At 42.0% G+C, this 20,741-nt stretch overlaps 1 protein-coding gene across 4 annotated transcripts in view; it reads right to left on the bottom strand.

Moving 5' to 3' along the window:
• The window catches only part of LOC115260031 (glutamate receptor ionotropic, kainate 2-like), an 882,928-nt gene that overhangs the window by 65,062 nt on the left and 797,125 nt on the right, over window positions 1-20,741 (bottom strand). Inside the window, exon 12 of one of the 4 annotated variants that reach the window (XM_062845094.1) lies at window positions 11,068-11,205. The exons of the other annotated variants lie outside the window; for them this stretch is intronic. Within the exon in view, the coding sequence (XP_062701078.1) occupies window positions 11,068-11,205 (138 nt within the window). The remainder of the gene's footprint in view (window positions 1-11,067; window positions 11,206-20,741) is intronic. 4 annotated transcript variants of the gene reach the window in all.

Here is a 20,741-nt window from a genome sequence, read left to right as displayed (position 1 = left end):
CAATGTTGACCGCCTCGACCCACAAGGAATTCTGCCATTGCTTCCTTCAGTCCCACTGCCACTTTTGCTACGAAAGATCCAAGCACCTCTAACGGTTTTTCACTACCGTACGCACGAAGAATGCGAGAGCTGCCTTTGGTAGAGGAAACAACAGAGACCCGTTTGTTCTTCAGGTTGATCCATGCGCTGTCACTGATGAGATTTGCATCCGCTCCGGAGTCTACCAGCATTTCAATTTTCACACCACCAATAGTGCATGGGATCACATTGGACTCATTACCAGAATAAAAAGCGTAGTAAGCTTTTTCTGAGGAATTCCAGAGGAATTCCAGGAGGAATTCCAGAGGAATTCCAGGAGGAATTCCAGAGGAATTCCAGGAGGAATTCCAGAGGAATTCCAGGAGGAATTCCAGAGGAATTCCAGGAGGAATTCCAGAGGAATTCCAGGAGGAATTCCAGAGGAACTCCAGGAGGAATTCCAGAGGAATTCCAGGAGGAATTCCAGAGGAATTCCAGGAGGAATTCCAGAGGAATTCCAGGAGGAATTCCAGAGGAATTCCAGGAGGAATTCCAGAGGAATTCCAGGAGGAATTCCAGAGGAATTCCAGGAGGAATTCCAGAGGAATTCCAGGAGGAATTCCAGAGGAATTCCAGGAGGAATTCCAGAGGAATTCCAGGAGGAATTCCAGAGGAATTCCAGGAGGAATTCCAGAGGAATTCCAGGAGAAATTCCAGAGGAATTCCAGGAGAAATTCCAGAGGAATTCCAGGAGGAATTCCAGAGGAATTCCAGGAGGAATTCCAGAGGAATTCCAGGAGGAATTCCAGAGGAATTCCTGGAGGAATTCCAGGAGGAATTCCAGAGGAATTCCAGGAGGAATTCCAGAGGAATTCCAGGAGGAATTCCAGAGGAATTCCAGGAGGAATTCCAGAGGAATTCCAGGAGGAATTCCAGAGGAATTCCAGGAGGAATTCCAGAGGAATTCCAGGAGGAATTGCAGAGGAATTCCAGGAGGAATTCCAGAGGAATTCCAGGAGGAATTCCAGAGGAATTCCAGGAGGAATTCCAGAGGAATTCCAGGAGGAATTCCAGAGGAATTCCAGGAGGAATTCCAGAGGAAATCCAGGAGGAATTCCAGAGGAATTCCAGGAGGAATTCCAGAGGAATTCCAGGAGAAATTCCAGAGGAATTCCAGGAGAAATTCCAGAGGAATTCCAGGAGGAATTCCAGAGGAATTCCAGGAGGAATTCCAGAGGAATTCCAGGAGGAATTCCAGAGGAATTCCAGGAGGAATTCCAGAGGAATTCCAGGAGGAATTCCAGAGGAATTCCAGGAGGAATTCCAGAGGAATTCCAGGAGGAATTCCAGAGGAATTCCAGGAGGAATTCCAGAGGAATTCCAGGAGGAATTCCAGAGGAATTCCAGGAGGAATTCCAGAGGAATTCCAGGAGGAATTCCAGAGGAATTCCAGGAGGAATTCCAGAGGAATTCCAGGAGGAATTCCAGGAGGAATTCCAGAGGAATTCCAGGAGGAATTCCAGAGGAATTCCAGGAGGAATTCCAGAGGAATTCCAGGAGGAATTCCAGAGGAATTCCAGGAGGAATTCCAGAGGAATTCCAGGAGGAATTCCAGAGGAATTCCAGGAGGAATTCCAGAGGAATTCCAGGAGGAATTCCAGAGGAATTCCAGGAGGAATTCCAGAGGAATTCCAGGAGGAATTCCAGAGGAATTCCAGGAGGAATTCCAGAGGAATTCCAGGAGGAATTCCAGAGGAATTCCAGGAGGAATTCCAGAGGAATTCCAGGAGGAATTCCAGAGGAATTCCAGGAGGAATTCCAGAGGAATTCCAGGAGGAATTCCAGAGGAATTCCAGGAGGAATTCCAGAGGAATTCCAGGAGGAATTCCAGAGGAATTCCAGGAGGAATTCCAGAGGAATTCCAGGAGGAATTCCAGAGGAATTCCAGGAGGAATTCCAGAGGAATTCCAGGAGGAATTCCAGAGGAATTCCAGGAGGAATTCCAGAGGAATTCCAGGAGGAATTCCAGAGGAATTCCAGGAGGAATTCCAGAGGAATTCCAGGAGGAATTCCAGAGGAATTCCAGGAGGAATTCCAGAGGAATTCCAGGAGGAATTCCAGAGGAATTCCAGGAGGAATTCCAGAGGAATTCCAGGAGGAATTCCAGAGGAATTCCAGGAGGAATTCCAGAGGAATTCCAGGAGGAATTCCAGAGGAATTCCAGGAGGAATTCCAGAGGAATTCCAGGAGGAATTCCAGAGGAATTCCAGGAGGAATTCCAGAGGAATTCCAGGAGGAATTCCAGAGGAATTCCAGGAGGAATTCCAGAGGAATTCCAGGAGGAATTCCAGAGGAATTCCAGGAGGAATTCCAGAGGAATTCCAGGAGGAATTCCAGAGGAATTCCAGGAGGAATTCCAGAGGAATTCCAGGAGGAATTCCAGAGGAATTCCAGGAGGAATTCCAGAGGAATTCCAGGAGGAATTCCAGAGGAATCCCAGGAGGAATTCCAGAGGAATTCCAGGAGGAATTCCAGAGGAATTCCAGGAGGAATTCCAGAGGAATTCCAGGAGGAATTCCAGAGGAATTCCAGGAGGAATTCCAGAGGAATTCCAGGAGGAATTCCAGAGGAATTCCAGGAGGAATTCCACAGGAATTCCAGGAGGAATTCCACAGGAATTCCAGGAGGAATTCCACAGGAATTCCAGGAGGAATTCCACAGGAATTCCAGGAGGAACTCCACAGGAATTCCAGGAGGAATTCCAGAGGAATTCCAGGAAGAATTCCAGAGGAATTCCAGGAAGAATTCCAGAGGAATTCCAGGAAGAATTCCAGAGGAATTCCAGGAGGAATTTCAGAGGAATTCCAGGAGGAATTCCAGAGGAATTCCAGGAGGAATTCCAGAGGAATTCCAGGAGGAATTCCAGAGGAATTCCAGGAGGAATTCCAGAGGAATTCCAGGAGGAATTCCAGAGGAATTCCAGGAGGAATTCCAGAGGAATTCCAGGAGGAATTCCAGAGGAATTCCAGGAGGAATTCCAGAGGAATTCCAGGAGGAATTCCAGAGGAATTCCAGGAGGAATTCCAGAGGAATTCCAGGAGGAATTCCAGAGGAATTCCAGGAGGAATTCCAGAGGAATTCCAGGAGGAATTCCAGAGGAATTCCAGGAGGAATTCCAGAGGAATTCCAGAGGAATTCCAGGAGGAATTCCAGAGGAATTCCAGGAGGAATTCCAGAGGAATTCCAGGAGGAATTCCAGAGGAATTCCAGGAGGAATTCCAGAGGAATTCCAGGAGGAATTCCAGAGGAATTCCAGAGGAATTCCAGAGGAATTCCAGGAGGAATTCCAGAGGAATTCCAGGAGGAATTCCAGAAGAATTCCAGGAGGAATTCCAGAAGAATTCCAGGAGGAATTCCAGAAGAATTCCAGGAGGAATTCCAGAAGAATTCCAGGAGGAATTCCAGAAGAATTCCAGGAGGAATTCCAGAAGAATTCCAGGAGGAATTCCAGAGGAATTCCAGGAGGAATTCCAGGAGGAATTCCAGGAGGAATTCCAGGAGGAATTCCAGGAGGAATTCCAGGAGGAATTCCAGGAGGAATTCCAGGAGGAATTCCAGGAGGAATTCCAGGAGGAATTCCAGAGGAATTCCAGGAGGAATTCCAGAGGAATTCCAGGAGGAATTCCAGAGGAATTCCAGGAGGAATTCCAGAGGAATTCCAGGAGGAATTCCAGAGGAATTCCAGGAGGAATTCCAGAGGAATTCCAGGAGGAATTCCAGAGGAATTCCAGGAGGAATTCCAGAGGAATTCCAGGAGGAATTCCAGAGGAATTCCAGGAGGAATTCCAGAGGAATTCCAGGAGGAATTCCAGAGGAATTCCAGGAGGAATTCCAGAGGAATTCCAGGAGGAATTCCAGAGGAATTCCAGGAGGAATTCCAGAGGAATTCCAGGAGGAATTCCAGAGGAATTCCAGGAGGAATTCCAGAGGAATTCCAGGAGGAATTCCAGAGGAATTCCAGGAGGAATTCCAGAGGAATTCCAGGAGGAATTCCAGAGGAATTCCAGGAGGAATTCCAGAGGAATTCCAGGAGGAATTCCAGAGGAATTCCAGGAGGAATTCCAGAGGAATTCCAGGAGGAATTCCAGAGGAATTCCAGGAGGAATTCCAGAGGAATTCCAGGAGGAATTCCAGAAGAATTCCAGGAGGAATTCCAGAAAAATTCCAGGAGGAATTCCAGAAGAATTCCAGGAGGAATTCCAGAAGAATTCCAGGAGGAATTCCAGAAGAATTCCAGGAGGAGTTCCAGAAGAATTCCAGGAGGAATTCCAGAGGAATTCCAGGAGGAATTCCAGGAGGAATTCCAGGAGGAATTCCAGGAGGAATTCGAGAGGAATTCCAGGAGGAACTCCAGAGGAATTCCAGGAGGAACTCCAGAGGAATTCCAGGAGGAATTCCAGAGGAATTCCAGGAGGAATTCCAGAGGAATTCCAGGAGGAATTCCAGAGGAATTCCAGGAGGAATTCCAGAGGAATTCCAGGAGGAATTCCAGAGGAATTCCAGGAGGAATTCCAGAGGAATTCCAGGAGGAATTCCAGAGGAATTCCAGGAGGAATTCCAGAGGAATTCCAGGAGAAATTCCAGAGGTATTCCAGGAGGAATTCCAGAGAAATTTGATAGGAAAAAACCCAGATTAATCCACCTAGTGGTGATAGTGCCTTTCTCGTTGAACATGTACTCATGATCTTTGCTTGGTTGGGATACGACTGGGATGATTTTGCTTCAGAATGTTGGCTTCAGCCTTTTGGGGGAATCGAAAACACTAGTTTATGATTTTTTCCGACGTTTCGATCTGTATGGCGCCTTTTCAAGGGTTCAATCGGTCAAGGTTTCCTAGTCAAGATGGCCTAGCCTAACTTAAAAATGTCATACGAAAGTTTTGGCATTTATTGAGTCCGTTCGGTTTGAAACCGTCGTGATGTGGACAATCTCCTACCTATCAGGCGGTTTAGAATTCGGTCCTGTTTTTGGAATCTTCTACTATTGTTTGTTAAGCTAGTTTCTGTGCTAGGACCATCATTCCGAAGCATGATCTTTCCGTCGACGTAATGCGAACTGTTCCTGAATCCTGAGAATACCTTATTTAGAAAAGCAATAATTTAAATAAAATTGGGAAATTTATTAATTGAACATATTCCGACGTTACGTTAAACGTATAGACTGGGCTGAAAAATATCAGAATTTTCAGTTGACTGCTTGAGCACCTTCACTATCACTGAAGACCGATCAACATCAAGACGATAATTACAAGCTAGGATATAACGTCTTTCACAATCACAGATGACTTTACGGCAGGCCTGCCCAACCTTTCGTGGCCGCGGGCCACAAGTGATACTCCATACCAGTCGACGGGCCAGACATTAAATTTCGACATCAAATTTCGAAAGCACGAATGCAACAGTGAAATTTTGTACATCCGATTACCCGTTCTCACGGCAATCATAACACTGACATCATTTGGGTCATACAATGTGAGCAAGAATTCTTGATTGTTTTGCAAAAATCACCCTGAATACTTTTTTTCTGAATTTTGCCGAGCTGCAGGTTGCAGCAAATAATTTGCTTAAATTCAGCAAACTTTCCTGATTCGTTAGTAAACTCTGCTGTTCAGCAGCAACGTTTTTCTGAAATTCAGTAAATTTTGCTGAAATTCTGCTTCAAATTTGGCTTAAAATTTAAAATTTTTAAATTTATGTATTCAAATTTTTTAATATTTGAAAATTTTTAACAAAACACTCTACCTATTTCAAGTTTATTTTAAACATTAAATTTTATTTAAATATGAAATATCTTCAAATATTTCAATCCTTGGGCCAAGTTTCATTCATCGATTCCGCGGGCCGTATGTTGGACAGCCCTGCTTTACGGTCTTCGACATAGTTTTTTCTTCACACTTTAGGCTATATTTTATTATCATAGGTTACAAAATTCATGTAAAATTTGACAAAAAATGCAAGCAAGTGAAATTGCCCATACTAAATCCCATAAAAAAAATCCCAGTAGTTTTAGACGGAAAAGAGGATTGAAAAAACTTTCTCCGGGGTTAATGCGATAATTTTCTCATATAACGTTGACCTGTCGGGGCCCGTGGCGTAGTGGTCCACACGTTCGCTTCATAAGCGGATGGTCATGGGTTCGAACCCAGCCCCGGCACTTGCAATTTTTCGTCAGTTGCTCTTCCCCCCGAGAGCACCTGGCACCTGACCCTCATCAGAGCATATAGCTCTAACGGACCCGGAATATGGATATCGGCGAACCGCAACTCATAATGGACCCCCAATTGGACTGGAAAAGGAACAGCAGCCGCACATCAGCATCATCGTGCTCATCATTCTACCATGGACAGGGTAGAAGAGTGAAAGAAGCACAAAGGCAACCAGTTCAATAGAGCAGAATAGAATAGAATACATTTAGGCGCTGTACATAGTGGAAGTGCAGCGTCCAATTAGAATCGCTCACGTAGTACCCTAGTGGACAAAAGAGCTGTAAATTAGGTTAAGTGATTAAGAATAAAAAAAAAGTTGACCTATCCTACTGTATATTTTTTCACCTCAGTGATTTGATGAGATTGCTTTAGTACAGACAAACAGACATATCATTCGTAACATATTGCTATTATATTCATCGTTACGAAAAAAATAATCGCCAAATGCTAATCAGATTGCGTTTCACTGCGGCTTGATGTTGGTAGTGAGTAGACGTCAAACAAGCAACAACGATTAATACATATTTGTTTCAACCGTTGAAAACAAGGACGATGGAGAGTGAGTAGAGTAAGACGTCTGTATGTATGTGGCCTTAGTTCAGTCAAGATTTTGTTTTCTTACACATATTTATCGCTTGCATTGACTTTGTTCATTTTTGAAGTTCCTGCGAAGCACCCTAGGAAGCACCCAATGCTGGTTTTGCATCACTATCGGTAGCCTCTATTGTGGTCTGCGCCTATTTTCTTGCTAATCGTTCCTCATGGTTTAAAAAAAAAACGCGGTTTGATGTGTCGCATCCATAGGTTTGGTTCTTTTTGGCATTTGGCCACTTCCGGCTGGACACCCTAGATCGGTCCTGGAACACTATCGGTAGCCTTTATAAAGATCTTCGTTGTGGTCTGAGCCTATTTTCTGACTAATCGTTCATCACGTTATTTAAAAAGCCGCTGTTTAATGTGCCGCAGGCATGGTGATATCTACTACATTTGACCACTTCCAGCGGGACACCGGAACCGGTTCCGGAACTCTATCGGTTGATCCAAATATGATCTGAAACTATTCTCTTTTATTAACCGTTTATCAGGTTGCCTGAAGAGCTTGCGATTTGATGCGTCGCATGTAAGGGGTTGGTTAACTTTTATACTTGGCTACTTCCGTCGTGACATCTGGAACCGGTTCAGTAACACTACCGGTTCCGATATGGTCTGAGAATGTTTCCCTGCCCACTGTTCATCAGGTTATCGAAAAAGCCGCTGTTTGATGTGTCGCATGTATGGCTTTGGTTCACATTCATCTTTGGCCACATCCGGCGGATCACCAGGAACCGGTTCCGGAACACTACCGGTTCAGATATGATCCGAGAATATTTTCCTGCCTACTGTTTATCAGGCTATCGAAAAAGCCGCTGTTTGATGTATCGCTTGCATGGGTTTGGTTCACTTTCATATTTAGCCAGTTCCGGCGGAACACCCAGCACCGGTTTCGGAATACTACCGGTTCAGATATGGTCTGAGAATGTTTTCTTGCTTACTGTTTATCAGGTTATCGAAAAATCCGCTGTTTGATGTGTCGCATGAAGGGTTTGGTTCACTTTCATATTTGGCCACTTCCGGCGGGTCACCCGGAACCGGTTCCGGAACACTACCGGTTCAGATATGGCCCGAGACTATTTTCCTGTTTACCGTTCATCATGTTTTCGAAAGTGCCGTGGTTTGATGTGTCGCATGAATGGGTTTGTAGCGTTTTCATATCTGGCCCCTTCCTGGGGTACCGATCCGGAACACCTAAATGGCCATAACTCCGCAACGGCTGGACCGATCCGAACCATTTTCAATAGGAAACAATGGGACCAGATTTCGCGTCGAATGAACGTTGGTCATTAAAATCGGTTGAGGTTTACTGCCAAAAAGTGATGTGAGTTTTTTTTGTACACACACATACACACACATACATACACACACACACACACACACACACACACACACACACACACACACACACACATACATACACACACACAGACATCACCTCAATTCGTCGAGCTGAGTTGATTGGTATATGTGACTCGACCCTCCGGGCCTTCTATCAAAAAGTCATTTTTGGAGTGAACATATAGCCTTTCCAGTACACTTAGTGTACGAGAAAGGCAAAAAGACATCTCTAAATTTTTGATATGTTGTGTATAAATGTTCTAGCTTTCAATTAATGCAAAAATTTTGAAAATCGGTGTTTGCCAGCATGGTGAAAAAAATGTTTTTTTTTTATAAAAATCTAAGATGGCGGACAAAATCAATATGGCCGACCCAACTTTTTATTATTGTAAATAGTAGCTCTATCTTTTCTCTTTTCAACAACAATTTCGTTTTGAGGTGGTTTTTTGAGAAACTTTCGAGTTATAACGGTTTTAATGAGCCACCATTTGACCAAAATCGAGTGGTCTGCAAAAATTGTTGTGGCTCTAACTAACGGAGGGTCCATCAATTTGAGTAACCAAATGAATTTTCCTTTTAGCGAGGAATTTCAGAAAATCGCCACCTTAAACATTTTTGAAGACAAGGTGTAAATAGTGGGCCGCACGATGTCAAAATTTCGATTATTATCGAACTTTCATGTATGTACCTTGGATTTTTCTTCACAGAATGTCAGAACTATGGCTAAATAGTGTGAATGGAAAGTTTGAAAATATTCCATCGGTGAAATTTTGGTTTAGCTATGTTTTTGACTTTTTTCGTTACTAAAAATCAATAATTATTATTTTAGCCTAAAATATGTCCCATACAAAATGAATGGAAAAATTTTCGCCGATGAAATATTTTCTAAAATTCCGATTATGAATGTATACCCCAAATACTAATTTACTCAAAAATAAAAATAAAAAAAAATCCAAATACTAATCATTTTTGAAGAAAAATACGAGGTACATGAAAGTTCGATAATAATCGAGATTTTCACACCGTGGGCCGGTCTAAGCGAGAATTACCCATATACCAATCAATTCAGTTCGACGAATCCAGTTGATGTCTGTGTGTATGTATGTGTGTGCGTATGTATATATGTCTGTGTCCAAAAAAGTGCACTCACTTTTAAGGCACTTCTCATTGGCCGATTTTTCGGACTACATATATCTCGAATCGATCCGGAATTTTACCGCGTTTGTTTGCTATTTAAAATGGTCCGGATCGGTCAAGACGTTCCGGAGTTATGGCCATTTCAGTGATCCGGACCAGCACCGGTAGAACTGGCCGTATATGAAATTGATCCAAGCTCCATTATGCTACACATCAAACTGCGGCGACTTTTGTAACCTTAAGCATGGTTTGCGAGATCAACACTGGCGACCAAAAATTGCATGAAGTCGGTCCAAAATTCAAGATGGCGGCTCAACATTCAAGATGGCATCTGTTTAAGAGAGTTTTAGGCACTAAAACCATATAATATTGGTACATTTGGTATGGGGAAGATGCCCGGAGTCCAAAAATGGTGATCAAACTTTCCAAGATGGCGGTCTTAAATCCAAGATGCCGTCTGTTTAATAGAAGTTTAGGCCCTAAAACATATGGGTATAAGATGTATAGAGTCCAATAATGACGACCAAAATATCCAAGATGGCGGTCTAAAATCCAAGATGGCAACTCCAAATTCAAGATGGCGGCTGCTAATGGAGATTTAGGCTCTAAAATCATTTAATAAGGGTATATAGGGTATGAGGAAAATGACCTGAGTTCAAAAATGGTGACCAGAATTTCCAAGACGGTGGATGTATATCCAAAATGGCGGTTCAAAATTCAAGATTGCAACTTTTTCCAGGGGTCTCCAGTTAGCCTAGTGGTTAAGACTATGGATCGCCAATCCGGAGACGACGGGTTCAATTCCCGTTCCGGTCGGGAAAATTTTCTCGACTCCCTGGGCATAGTGTATCATTGTACTTGTCTCACAATATACAAATTTATGCAATGGCAGGCAAAGAAAGCCCTTCAATTAATAACTGTGGAAGTGCTCAAAGAACACTAAGTTGAAGCAAGGCAGGCCAAGTCCCAGTGGGGACGTCAAGCCATAAAGAAGAAGAAGAAGAAGAAGAAGAATAAGAAGAAGAAGAAGAAGAAGAAGAAGAAGAAGAAGAAGAAGAAGAAGAAGAAGAAGAAGAAGAAGAAGACTTTTTCGAGGCCCAAGCATCAGAAACCAGATAAACGATATGATTTCTTGTGCCATGAAATGGATTTTTGTTAAATGTATGAAAGTGTGATCCTTCGCGGTGAGAAATGCACATTCATGTACAAAAATTCAAGTCAATTGGCTTGAAATCGACTGAGATATAGCAGAAAAGTTCCCAAAATAAAAGCCCTTACCCTCGAGGCTCTGCATACTTTTATTAATCAAGTTTTAAATTTTCGATCTGATTCTAAGTTCTTATCTGTGGTTACATCTCACATAACTTTAATTATACACTAGTCTCTCGCAGTACTATAACACATGAATGACAAACATCGATTATTAGGGTATTTGAAATAAATTGTGCACTTCACCTGTTTCGTAAGGTGGTGCTCTATTCTATACAAGTAATACTAGATGTTATTCAAAAAATCAACTAATAAAGCTTGAAGATCAAAATTCAAAAATATTGTTTGATACATCAACCAGCGACAATGTAGCATAGACCTTAGTACATCCTGTGCAACGAAAAGTGTGGTCCAGGTCATCACAGAATTTTGGAGGCAGAAGAAAGCCTCCCATTGAATCAAACGGAAAGCAAAAAAAAAAACAAGGAACGAGGAAGGAAACTTACTTGGGAGCAATGTCACAGCCCTGCTGCATCAACGAGCCGATCGTGAACCAGAGCGAGTTGAGCAGCGTGAAGCTGTTCTCCAGAAAGGGGGGATCCGACTGGCAGGGGTGGGGGTTTTCCCACTCGTACGGGGTGAACCTACCCACGGGGTCCACGTATGCGCGTTCGAGTTGTGTGGAAGGGCGGGGTGGATGAAAAGAAAGAGGAACAAAAAAAAAATGTAATTTGAGTAGGATTTTTTTTTCGTTCTCGCCTGCCTGGGTGCGAGTGTGACGGTTATTTATGTTTCCGTTCTGGAAGGACCGGAACGGACCGGATGTACGCATGGAGTCGGTACACAGCCAGGTGCGTTTGATAAAGTCTTGCTATGTGATGTAGGGATGGTAATGGGTATTTTAAGATCGATTGCTGTTTTTTTCGGCTCAGGAGACGAATGTAGAACGGAAAATTGTGAGAAATATGTAGGTTGATATCCGCTAGTGATGTTGCAAGCCTACTGAACGCCTTTACATTTTCTATGTGCCAGTTTTTTTTTCAGAATGTAATGTGTTATGTTCGGCGGCACCCATTCTTAAAATACTTAGGCCTAGATTGGGTTCCCTTTTTTTCGAGGGAAAACGATGCGCAACCTAATCAATTCAATATTAATAAAAAGGAGTACAACCGTGGCGAAAGTAATCTTTCCGAATTGATTCCCAGATGTGCTCTACATCATCCCGAAGCAGCACGTGCACATCTACGGACGGCGAGATGAGAAAATTGGGTTCCGTCCGGGCAACAATGAAATTTTCCCCAAAAATCGAAAGAGGAAACTGTAACGATAGCGATGCTTGCTTGCTCGTCCAGACCCGTCCGTCCACTGAGCCGGGGGTGGAAGCAGCAGCTCAAATCAAAACCGTATGATTATGGAAGTCGGAACGAGAGCTGGGGAAATCTGCACCCGATGAATTGCCGGATGAATAAGTAAGGAAGCGCTGCTTGCTTATTCATGGAAGTTTCAACGGGTGCCCCAAAAAGGTACTTGTTGTATGTACCTATGTACCTACGTTTGGGCAAGATTGTTGCTTTAGTACTTTGGAGATTGTTTCGTGATGTGGTTTACACCTTGGGCCTGCTGGACGGACGGTTCGAGTGGAAATTGCATTACAAGCTTTCCCTCTTTTCCTGTTTCTGGTTGGATTGCTTTCAATACGAGTTAATGGAGCAGAAAATATGAGTTTTTGTTTTGTTTTAAGAATAAAGACACTATGATCTTTGATCCCGTCCGTTATAGTATACCTCTCTAGGAATTCAGCCTTAACTCTAGAATTGTTGTGATCAGTTTTGCACAGTTTACAGTTCCCGAACAGTTTAGGTGACGAACACATATTTAGGATAGTGATGAAGATGATCTATAATGAAATAATTCCAATGATAGTTGTAGGGCCATAAGATTGGCTTTTTAGCCGATGGACTTGCACGTTAAAACCTCCCCCATATGTTGTGCTTGGTTTTGTAAGCACTTTATCCTCTTTGGAACCACCATCCTCTGGTACTTCATTCAATAACGTGAATTTGGCGTCAGATCTCCTCAAGATATCACCTTATGTAGACAGGACAAAAGATGATGCCTCCAATGAGGATGATGTGTTTACAAAACCAATACCGACTGAGGATGGTGGCTCCAAAGAGGATGACGTACTTGTGAAACCAAGCGCGCCCTGGTTGAAAGGTTGTAAAGAACAAAAGCCTCTAAACATCAGCTTTGCACAGCTTTTTCGTTCGTCAGATATACAGTGTATCAAACAATGGACCATACAGCAGTTTTTTTTTTGTCAAAACTATTTTTAATCCAAATGTTCATAACTTTTTTATACAGCAATCAAAAACGCTAAAATTTTGACCAAACATGAACTATATATTAAAGCACCATTGGTATTTTTTTTAGCGAGATCGAAAAAGTTTTCTGAAAGTCATAGACCTTTAAGTAAAGTTTGACGGTTTTTTCAACAAAATTTCGATACTCTTTATCTCAAAGAATATTTGATGAAATATCTTCAAACTTCTTTGGGGGAACACTTACATATAAACATGAAAAATGCAATCTGGTAAGGGCTTATTTGTTCACTACAAAAAATATGAAAAATCTGCTTTTAAATTTACCATATTTTGCCAAACGTTTTCCACTATCAAAAGTGCAGTATTTGAACGAAATATGCATAGGACCTTCTCTGGATATGGAGCTTTGTAGGTCCTGTATAAAATATTACAATAAAAGAGAGTTTCAAGAAATTTAAAACACTTGGCATTTTATTGAACAGAACGTAATAAGTTTCCATAGGTAACGCAGGATTACAGTTTTAGCGGATTTGATTCACCTACAAAAAAGTTGAATGAAACAAAAATATGACGACATATTTGCTGTACGGACAAATGTATGATACGCTATAGCTGTTTTAAAAGCTTTAAAAGCAAATTAATAATTATAATTTAGTGGCTGAACAGTTCAGGCGACGAACAAATATTTTGAGTTATAATTGTAGAATCAGTAGCTAATCCCGAGCAGAAGGGCATACCTTACGAATACCATGCGAAGAGCAACATGTGCTCTAATACCTACAATTGTTATTGCTGCGTTATTCTACGAAATGTCATAAGAACATCACAATAACAGTTGGAGGTATTTGAGCAGAGTTTGGTATTGATGTAGTATTTCTTGGTTTAGCTGTGAGAATAACCGAAGAACAAGATTTGCAATTACATCATGAAGTCATCAAACAAATGAAATATTCAATAACAAGGAATGTTATTAGTTTGTTATTCAATAACTTTGGAATAACAAATACGACATTTGAAATTTTAGGTATGCATTCATTATTGAAATAACAAGACTTGTTATTTTCTAGGTGTTATTTATACAAAATGTTGGTATTCATTTTTGTTATTTTGCCTCTTATTACCACCTAATGAAGGGCATATCAAGGTATGGTAGTATTTTAAGATAAATACCTTGATATGTTATTCACTTGTTATTTTCTTCTGCTCGGGATACGCATAAAACCTATCATATTGCAACGTCTGATTAACCCTTTGAAGCCGGAGTTTTCCAAGCGTTATTATGGAACTTTTTCTACGCTTTTCTGTTGTTTTGGTGCTCAATAGCATAAAAAGAGTATCATGCAAACTATGTTTTCTGGATATCTTAGGTCATCCAAACTATTCTTTAGTTTAGATCCTAAAGTCTACGGGTGTAACGGTAACTTCTTACATTATACAAAGCTACTATTTGTAATCTATCATGTCTAAAGAATCTTCTGAAAGTTCAATAGACAATATCAGATCTGTTAGGATATCCTAGGTCATCCAAACCGTTTTTGAGATCACACTCAAAAGTCTGCCATTACAGCTTTCTTCATTATACAAACCTTCGATTTGTAATCCATTATGTCCAATAAATCTTCTGAATGTTCAATGAACATCATAGGATCAGCCTCGGCCATCCCAACTATTATGATGTTTAATATCTAGCATCCACTGCAGAGTTTCTCAAACTATGGGTCGCGACCCCACAGTAGACCTGTGCGCCGACTTTATTTTGCTCGGCGGCGGCGTGAGGACCATTTTTGGCCGGCGGCGGCGGCGTCATCGGCGTCACGCCGGTGGCAGCTTTCGGCGGCGGCGGCGGCGGCGTGAATCGGCGTGACCAAAATTTGACCGTAATGAAAACATTGGCGAAACGAAGAACGCCTGTAGAATTTGTAGTCCAGTCTTAGCTTTTTCATAACCATTGATAACATTATTGTAGTTATTATGCCATGAAGTATTTGCCCAAAAAGAAACCAATGCTCAAATATCTTGTTTGACTCGATCGAAATTTCATTAGTGTCGAACACATGTTTTTTCTTCAGTTCATTTGTCAAATATTTGACCCTGTGTACTTATAATCCTACGTTTGAATGAACTTTTTTTTTATTCCTGTTCGGGTCCGTCACTGTGGTCAGTAATAAGACCTATGTCCGTATCCGTATTAGTGCATGTTGCATTACTCCATTGCAAATTAACATTTTGCTACAGTTTTCGTTTTGTTTTCTTCGAACCTTAGATTTCCGGGAATAATCTCCGAAAGAATTCCAGAAGGAGTCTGGAGGAATCCATGAAGAAACTTCTGGAATAATCCCTGCAAGAACTGCTGTATGAAACCCTTAAGGAACTTCTGCTGGAATCACTAATATGTAGTTCAAAAAATTCTCTTAGAGAGATCCCTGGAAAACTTATGAAGATTTCCCGAAGGAATTGCTAGAGGATTTTCAGGAGGAATCCCCGGAGGAATTTCAGAAGGAATCCCCAATGGAATTTTAGGAGTAATCCCGGAAGGAGTTCCAGGAGGAATGCTGGTAGGAATTCCATGAGGGAGCCCTGAAAGAATTCCAAATGAAATTCCCGCAGAATTTGCACAAGGAAATCCCAAAAGAATTCCAGCACGAGTTCCAAGCAAATTCCAGCAGTAATCCCCAAAGAAATCCCAACAGGAATTTCAGAAAGAATTCCCGAAAGTATTTTTTTTTTAAAAGACACTACACCGTCTTCAACCAGAGGTTGTACAGACTGAACAAGCACTAACATACGACAACGGACAACACACATAACACCCAGTGGCCCAGTGGAGAATTTTCCGTTTGACGAAAAGTTTTCCCCGACTGGAGCGGGAATCGAACCCACACTCCGAGGCTTACGAAACGTCTAGATGACTGACGCCTCTAGCCGCACGGCCACGAAGCCCCAAAGTATTCTAGTGGGGATTTCACAGTGAAATCGAGAAAGAATCCCCTAAGGATTTCTAGGAGGAATCAACGAAAAATATCCAAGAGGAATCTCTGAAGGAATTCCAGGAGAAATTCCTGAGGGATTTCTAGGAAGAATAACCGAAAGAATTCCAAGAAGAATCCTAGAAGGAACTCTAGGAGGAATCCCCGAAGAAATTTGAAGTGAAACCCCACACAGCAAAAAAAAATCTTGTGATATCACATCATTTTCGCTGCACATCAGTCGCGTCGTAAAAGTGATGTAAACAATTACATCATTTTCATGCAAAAAATTAGCCGCCGCAGCTTGAAAGTGGGTCTAGCAATCGCTAGAACCGGATCTATAGTTGAATCATATATAAGTAAAATATTGGCATGGATTCGTACACTGATCCGTTGATTGTCAGGCATATCCCTTACCTCTCGGCTGTTTCACCGAGTTAGAAAGATGGTGATTAATATGATACTGCTTCTAGGTATCTGCTGGAATGGGTTTGTTGATACTTTCCGGTGCCAACCAGGGTGTGCATGGTGAGTGTGATAATTGTTGGAAAACGATGTAACCGCGTGAAATTACGTTCGAAATTGGATACGTCGCCAGAAATTACGCGCCTGGATATTACAAAATTATTTGCTGTGTATCAAAATCGATACTCCTCAATGGCAATTGAGTAATGCGACATGCACTACACTAAGGATACGGGTAATGTCACAATAGATCTAAAAACTGGTCGCAGTGACAAACCCGAACAGGAATAATAAAAATAAAATAAAAATACCCGACGGAATTCCAGAAGAAATTTCGGAAGGAATCTCCGGAGGAACTCCAAGCGGAATCCTCGAAGAAGTTTTAAGAGGAAACCCCGAAGGAAGTATAGGAGGAATCCCTGAAGAAATCCCGAAAGAAATCTGTGAGGAATTCTCGCAGGAATTCCAAGAGAAAAGAATGCCAGCGCATATCTCAAAGGAATTCAAGCAGATCACCAAAGAAATTCCAGCAAAAATCCTTAAAATAATTTCAGTGGGAATTTCAAGGAGGATTCAAGAAATAATCCCCCTGTATAAATTCCGGGGGAAAATCTAAGAGGACCGAAGGAATTCCAAGAGGAATCCCCTAAAGAATTCCAGGAGAACACAGGAAGGAGGAATCCCCGAAGGAATTCTAGGAGGACTCACCGAAGGAATTCCAGAAGAAAACCCCGAAGAAATTCTAGGAGGAATTTCATGAGGAATCTCCGGAGAAATTGGAAGGGAAAGCTGCAAAGAAATTTCAAGAGGAAACGCCGAAGAACTTACAGGAGGAATCCCAGAAACAACCCAGAATCTCCAAAGGATTTTAAACCGAAATCCTCGATAGTGGAATTCAAAGAAACAGTACTTAACACGATTTTTTTACTTCCAACTTAATTCCAGGAGGAATCGCGAAGGAATTTTAGGAGAAATTATAGAAGGAATTCCATGAGGAAATCCAGGAGGACCGAAGGAGTTCTAAGAGGAATCATCAAAGAAATTCCAGGCGAAATCCACGACGGAGTATCAAATGAAATCTCTGAAAGAATCTCTGGTGGAATCCATGAAGTAAGTCCAGGACGAATCCTCGATGGAATTCCAGAAGAGATCTCCAAAGGAATTTCAGGAGGATTTCCTGAAGGAACTCTAGCAGAGACCCCCGAAGAAATTGTACGAGGAATCTCCAGAAGAATTCCAAGAAGGAAGTTTAAGTTGTATCTTCAAAGGAATTCCCGAAGGAATTCCAGGAGGAATCCCCAAAGGAAGTCCAGGAATCTCAGGAGGAATTCTTGAAAAAAAAAAATCCGGGAGGAACTCTTCAAAGAAGTCTATGAGGAAACCCTGAAGGAAATCCAGGAAGAATCCCCGAAGGAATTCCAAGAGGAATCCTCGAAATAATTCCAGGAGAAATGTCTGATTGATTTCTTTGAAGAATCTCCTAATAAATTCCCGGAGGAATGCCCGTAGGAATTTCAGGAGAAATGCTCGAAGGAAGTCCATGAGGAACCCCTGAAGTAAGTCCAAGAGGAATCACCGAAGAAATTACAGGAGAAGTCGCTGCAGGAATGCCAGGGGGAATCCCCGAAAGAATTCTGGTAGCAATCTATGAACGATTTCCAGGTGGAATTCTTGAAGGATTTTCAGCGGAATCTCTCAAGGGAATCATTCTGGGCAGAGGGACCCTTGCAGAATCTCCAGGAGGCATCCCCGAAAGATTGTCAGGAGGAGTCCCCAAAAGAATTCCTGGAGGATTTTCAGAAGGAAATGCTTGAGGAATTCTTGTAGAAACTCCATAAGAGATCCCACAATAATATCCTGAAGATATGCCTGATTTTATTTCTAAGGAAATTCTCGAAGGAACTTTAACAAGATTCTCTGAAAGAACTATTGTAGGAAATCTCTGGTTTTACTCCTGGAGCATCCGTGAGTCCTCCTGGAAAAATCTCAGGAAGAATCCCAAGAGCGATACCTTGAAGAACTCATGGATGAATTCCTAAATGAACTTCTCGAGGAATCCCCTATGGATATCCTGAAGGATTCTTAAAAGGAACTTTTATACTAATTTTTAAATGGATTTCTGTAGGAATCCCTGAATAAACTTCTGGGGGAATCCTTGGATCCTCCTGTAAGATTCTCGGAAGGAACTCCTTTAGAGATTTCTGAACTTCCGAAAGAATCCCTGAAAAAATTCAGGAGGAACCTCTGACGAAACATCTGAATGAATCCCGGTAACTCCTAGAGGAATCTATGAAGGAACTCTTGGACTTATTTCTGTAAGAACTCCTGCATGAATTTCTAAAAGAACGTTATAAGATAGCTTGTCACCTGCTACAAAATAGCATGCGACAGATTTTTTTATATAACGTCATGGAATGGATGATCCCAGATTAAAAAGAATGTTGGGGTTCTCATTTCTGTACTGCAGAACACTCACCAACAGAACCACAGAACCCATCGTCGATAGCCGAACGTTCGTCGGCGCAGTAATCAATAATGTAACTACGTAGTATCTGCCTATGCGGTGGGATAACAGACCATTAGACCGGTCTCACAATTCTGGCTACCTGAAAACCCGATATTAAAGAGCACAAAACTCAGTATCGATCGTTCTGTACTAAAAGGGATCCACTGATACCACCCAATTGCCGAACAACATTTTCATCGTGCAGTGGTGAATAGCGATCCGTATGAGATCGGAGATCAATTTGCGAAACCAATCTTTCTATGATCAGTTCCGATTAACCCGTGCTGCATCTAAGATCGCAAAAGTGTACCAGTTGGTATTTTTTTTAACAAGTGCGGTGTAGAAAGTTAAGGCCCCCTTTGGGGTTGGGCTTGAAATGAGATCGGTAAGAAGCCTAATAATAGTGAAGTGGCCAAGAATCTTACATAGCCATTGATCCCATCTATAGGCCTATTAGTTAATGCCACCGAGTGTGTCGTCGAGGGAGATCCGGTGAAGGTCAAGGCCGGCAAACTGCATGTGTGGACCGCAGTGGTGCCGTGGCGTCACGTAGCTAGCTCCGGTGGACACCGTCCGGGGCCCAATGACTTCGCCGTTGGGATACACTACAACACTTAACACACTTACAACACTAGCAGATAAGTAAAACCATTTAGAATTAAGTTGATTTGGGGGGGATTAATAAAGGGGTTTTTGCATGTCAAATTTCAATATTCTTTTTTTCATCTGGTGATTTCACGGGTCAGAATCGTTAAGCAAACTTTTGAGCCAAGCCGCGAACCTGTTCAGGCTGTTTTCTGGTAGAACAGCACTTCTGCACGTGTTCAACTAAATAGGATTTTTTCAATTTTTGTCTCATGCCAGTGGGAGTTTTTCCCCGTGTGACAAGCTGTATTCAAATTTTGTCAAGACTAGAAAAGCCATTTCAAAGTTAAATTCTATCGCAGTCGAATCCATAAACCGTCAACTGCTGTGAGAGAAAACTCAATCCGTTCGACAACCATTGTTCGACAGAATAACACTGGACGAAAAATCGGCAATAATTGAGTCCCTGAGGAAGGTACCAAATGTAACCAAAACGTCGGACAAGATTAAATAGCTGTATTTGAAATTTGTCAAGACTGGAAAAGCGATCAATTCTGACTATACATGTCAATGGTTGCTCCTCCGTGATTGATCTGAACTGGTACCAGTTGCACTTTGATCCAACTGAATAAGGGGCTGGGACATTCCACTTATTCTCAAAGTGCAATTTTAGCAGCTCATGCATATTTGATCAATAACGGCGCCGGCCAAGTCCTTATAGTCAGCTGGGAAGGGAAAGGAATGTTAGAGTGTACTGGTTGTTGCTACTAGAGACCGAGAGCACTCTGCGTCCCACAACCCGCACGGACTGGGGTATTTGTTAGACAGAAAGGATGGGAGATCTGGGAGTCACCGTTGGGTCGGTGATGCGATCCATGGATAGGGTTATTTATAGTGTTCGTGATAGATTGTGTGTGGTGAATAAGGTGAATAAGGTCAAGCGGCACAGCACGCTTTGGTTGCATAACTTATAGGCGTTATATATACACTGTGCTGTGAGTGGAAGTTGGAAGGGAGGGAAACGACTTTTTTTCAATTCGTTTCTGGTTCTAGCGATGGCTATGAACATATGAATATACATGAGTTGTATATGTAGAGAAGAGAGAGTGAGAGAAAGTGGATAGAAAGATACAAAGTAGGATGAAAAGGACGGGCCAGGGATTGAACCCTGATTGAAATTTGTCAAGACTGGAAAAGCCATTACAAAGTCAAATGAACTTCAGAAGGGATCCCTGCAGGAACTCTTATACTTATTTCTAGGACCGTTTATTAGAATTCCTAAAAGAACTTCTAACGGAGCTCATGATGGATCTCCAGGAGGCATCTATGAATTC

Source organism: Aedes albopictus, chromosome 1, assembly GCF_035046485.1.
Source record: "Aedes albopictus strain Foshan chromosome 1, AalbF5, whole genome shotgun sequence".
In the NCBI taxonomy this organism is placed as follows: domain Eukaryota; kingdom Metazoa; phylum Arthropoda; class Insecta; order Diptera; family Culicidae; genus Aedes; species Aedes albopictus.
The sequence above is the reverse complement of the archived record's forward strand: the minus strand, read 5'-3'. Positions and strand labels throughout refer to the sequence as shown.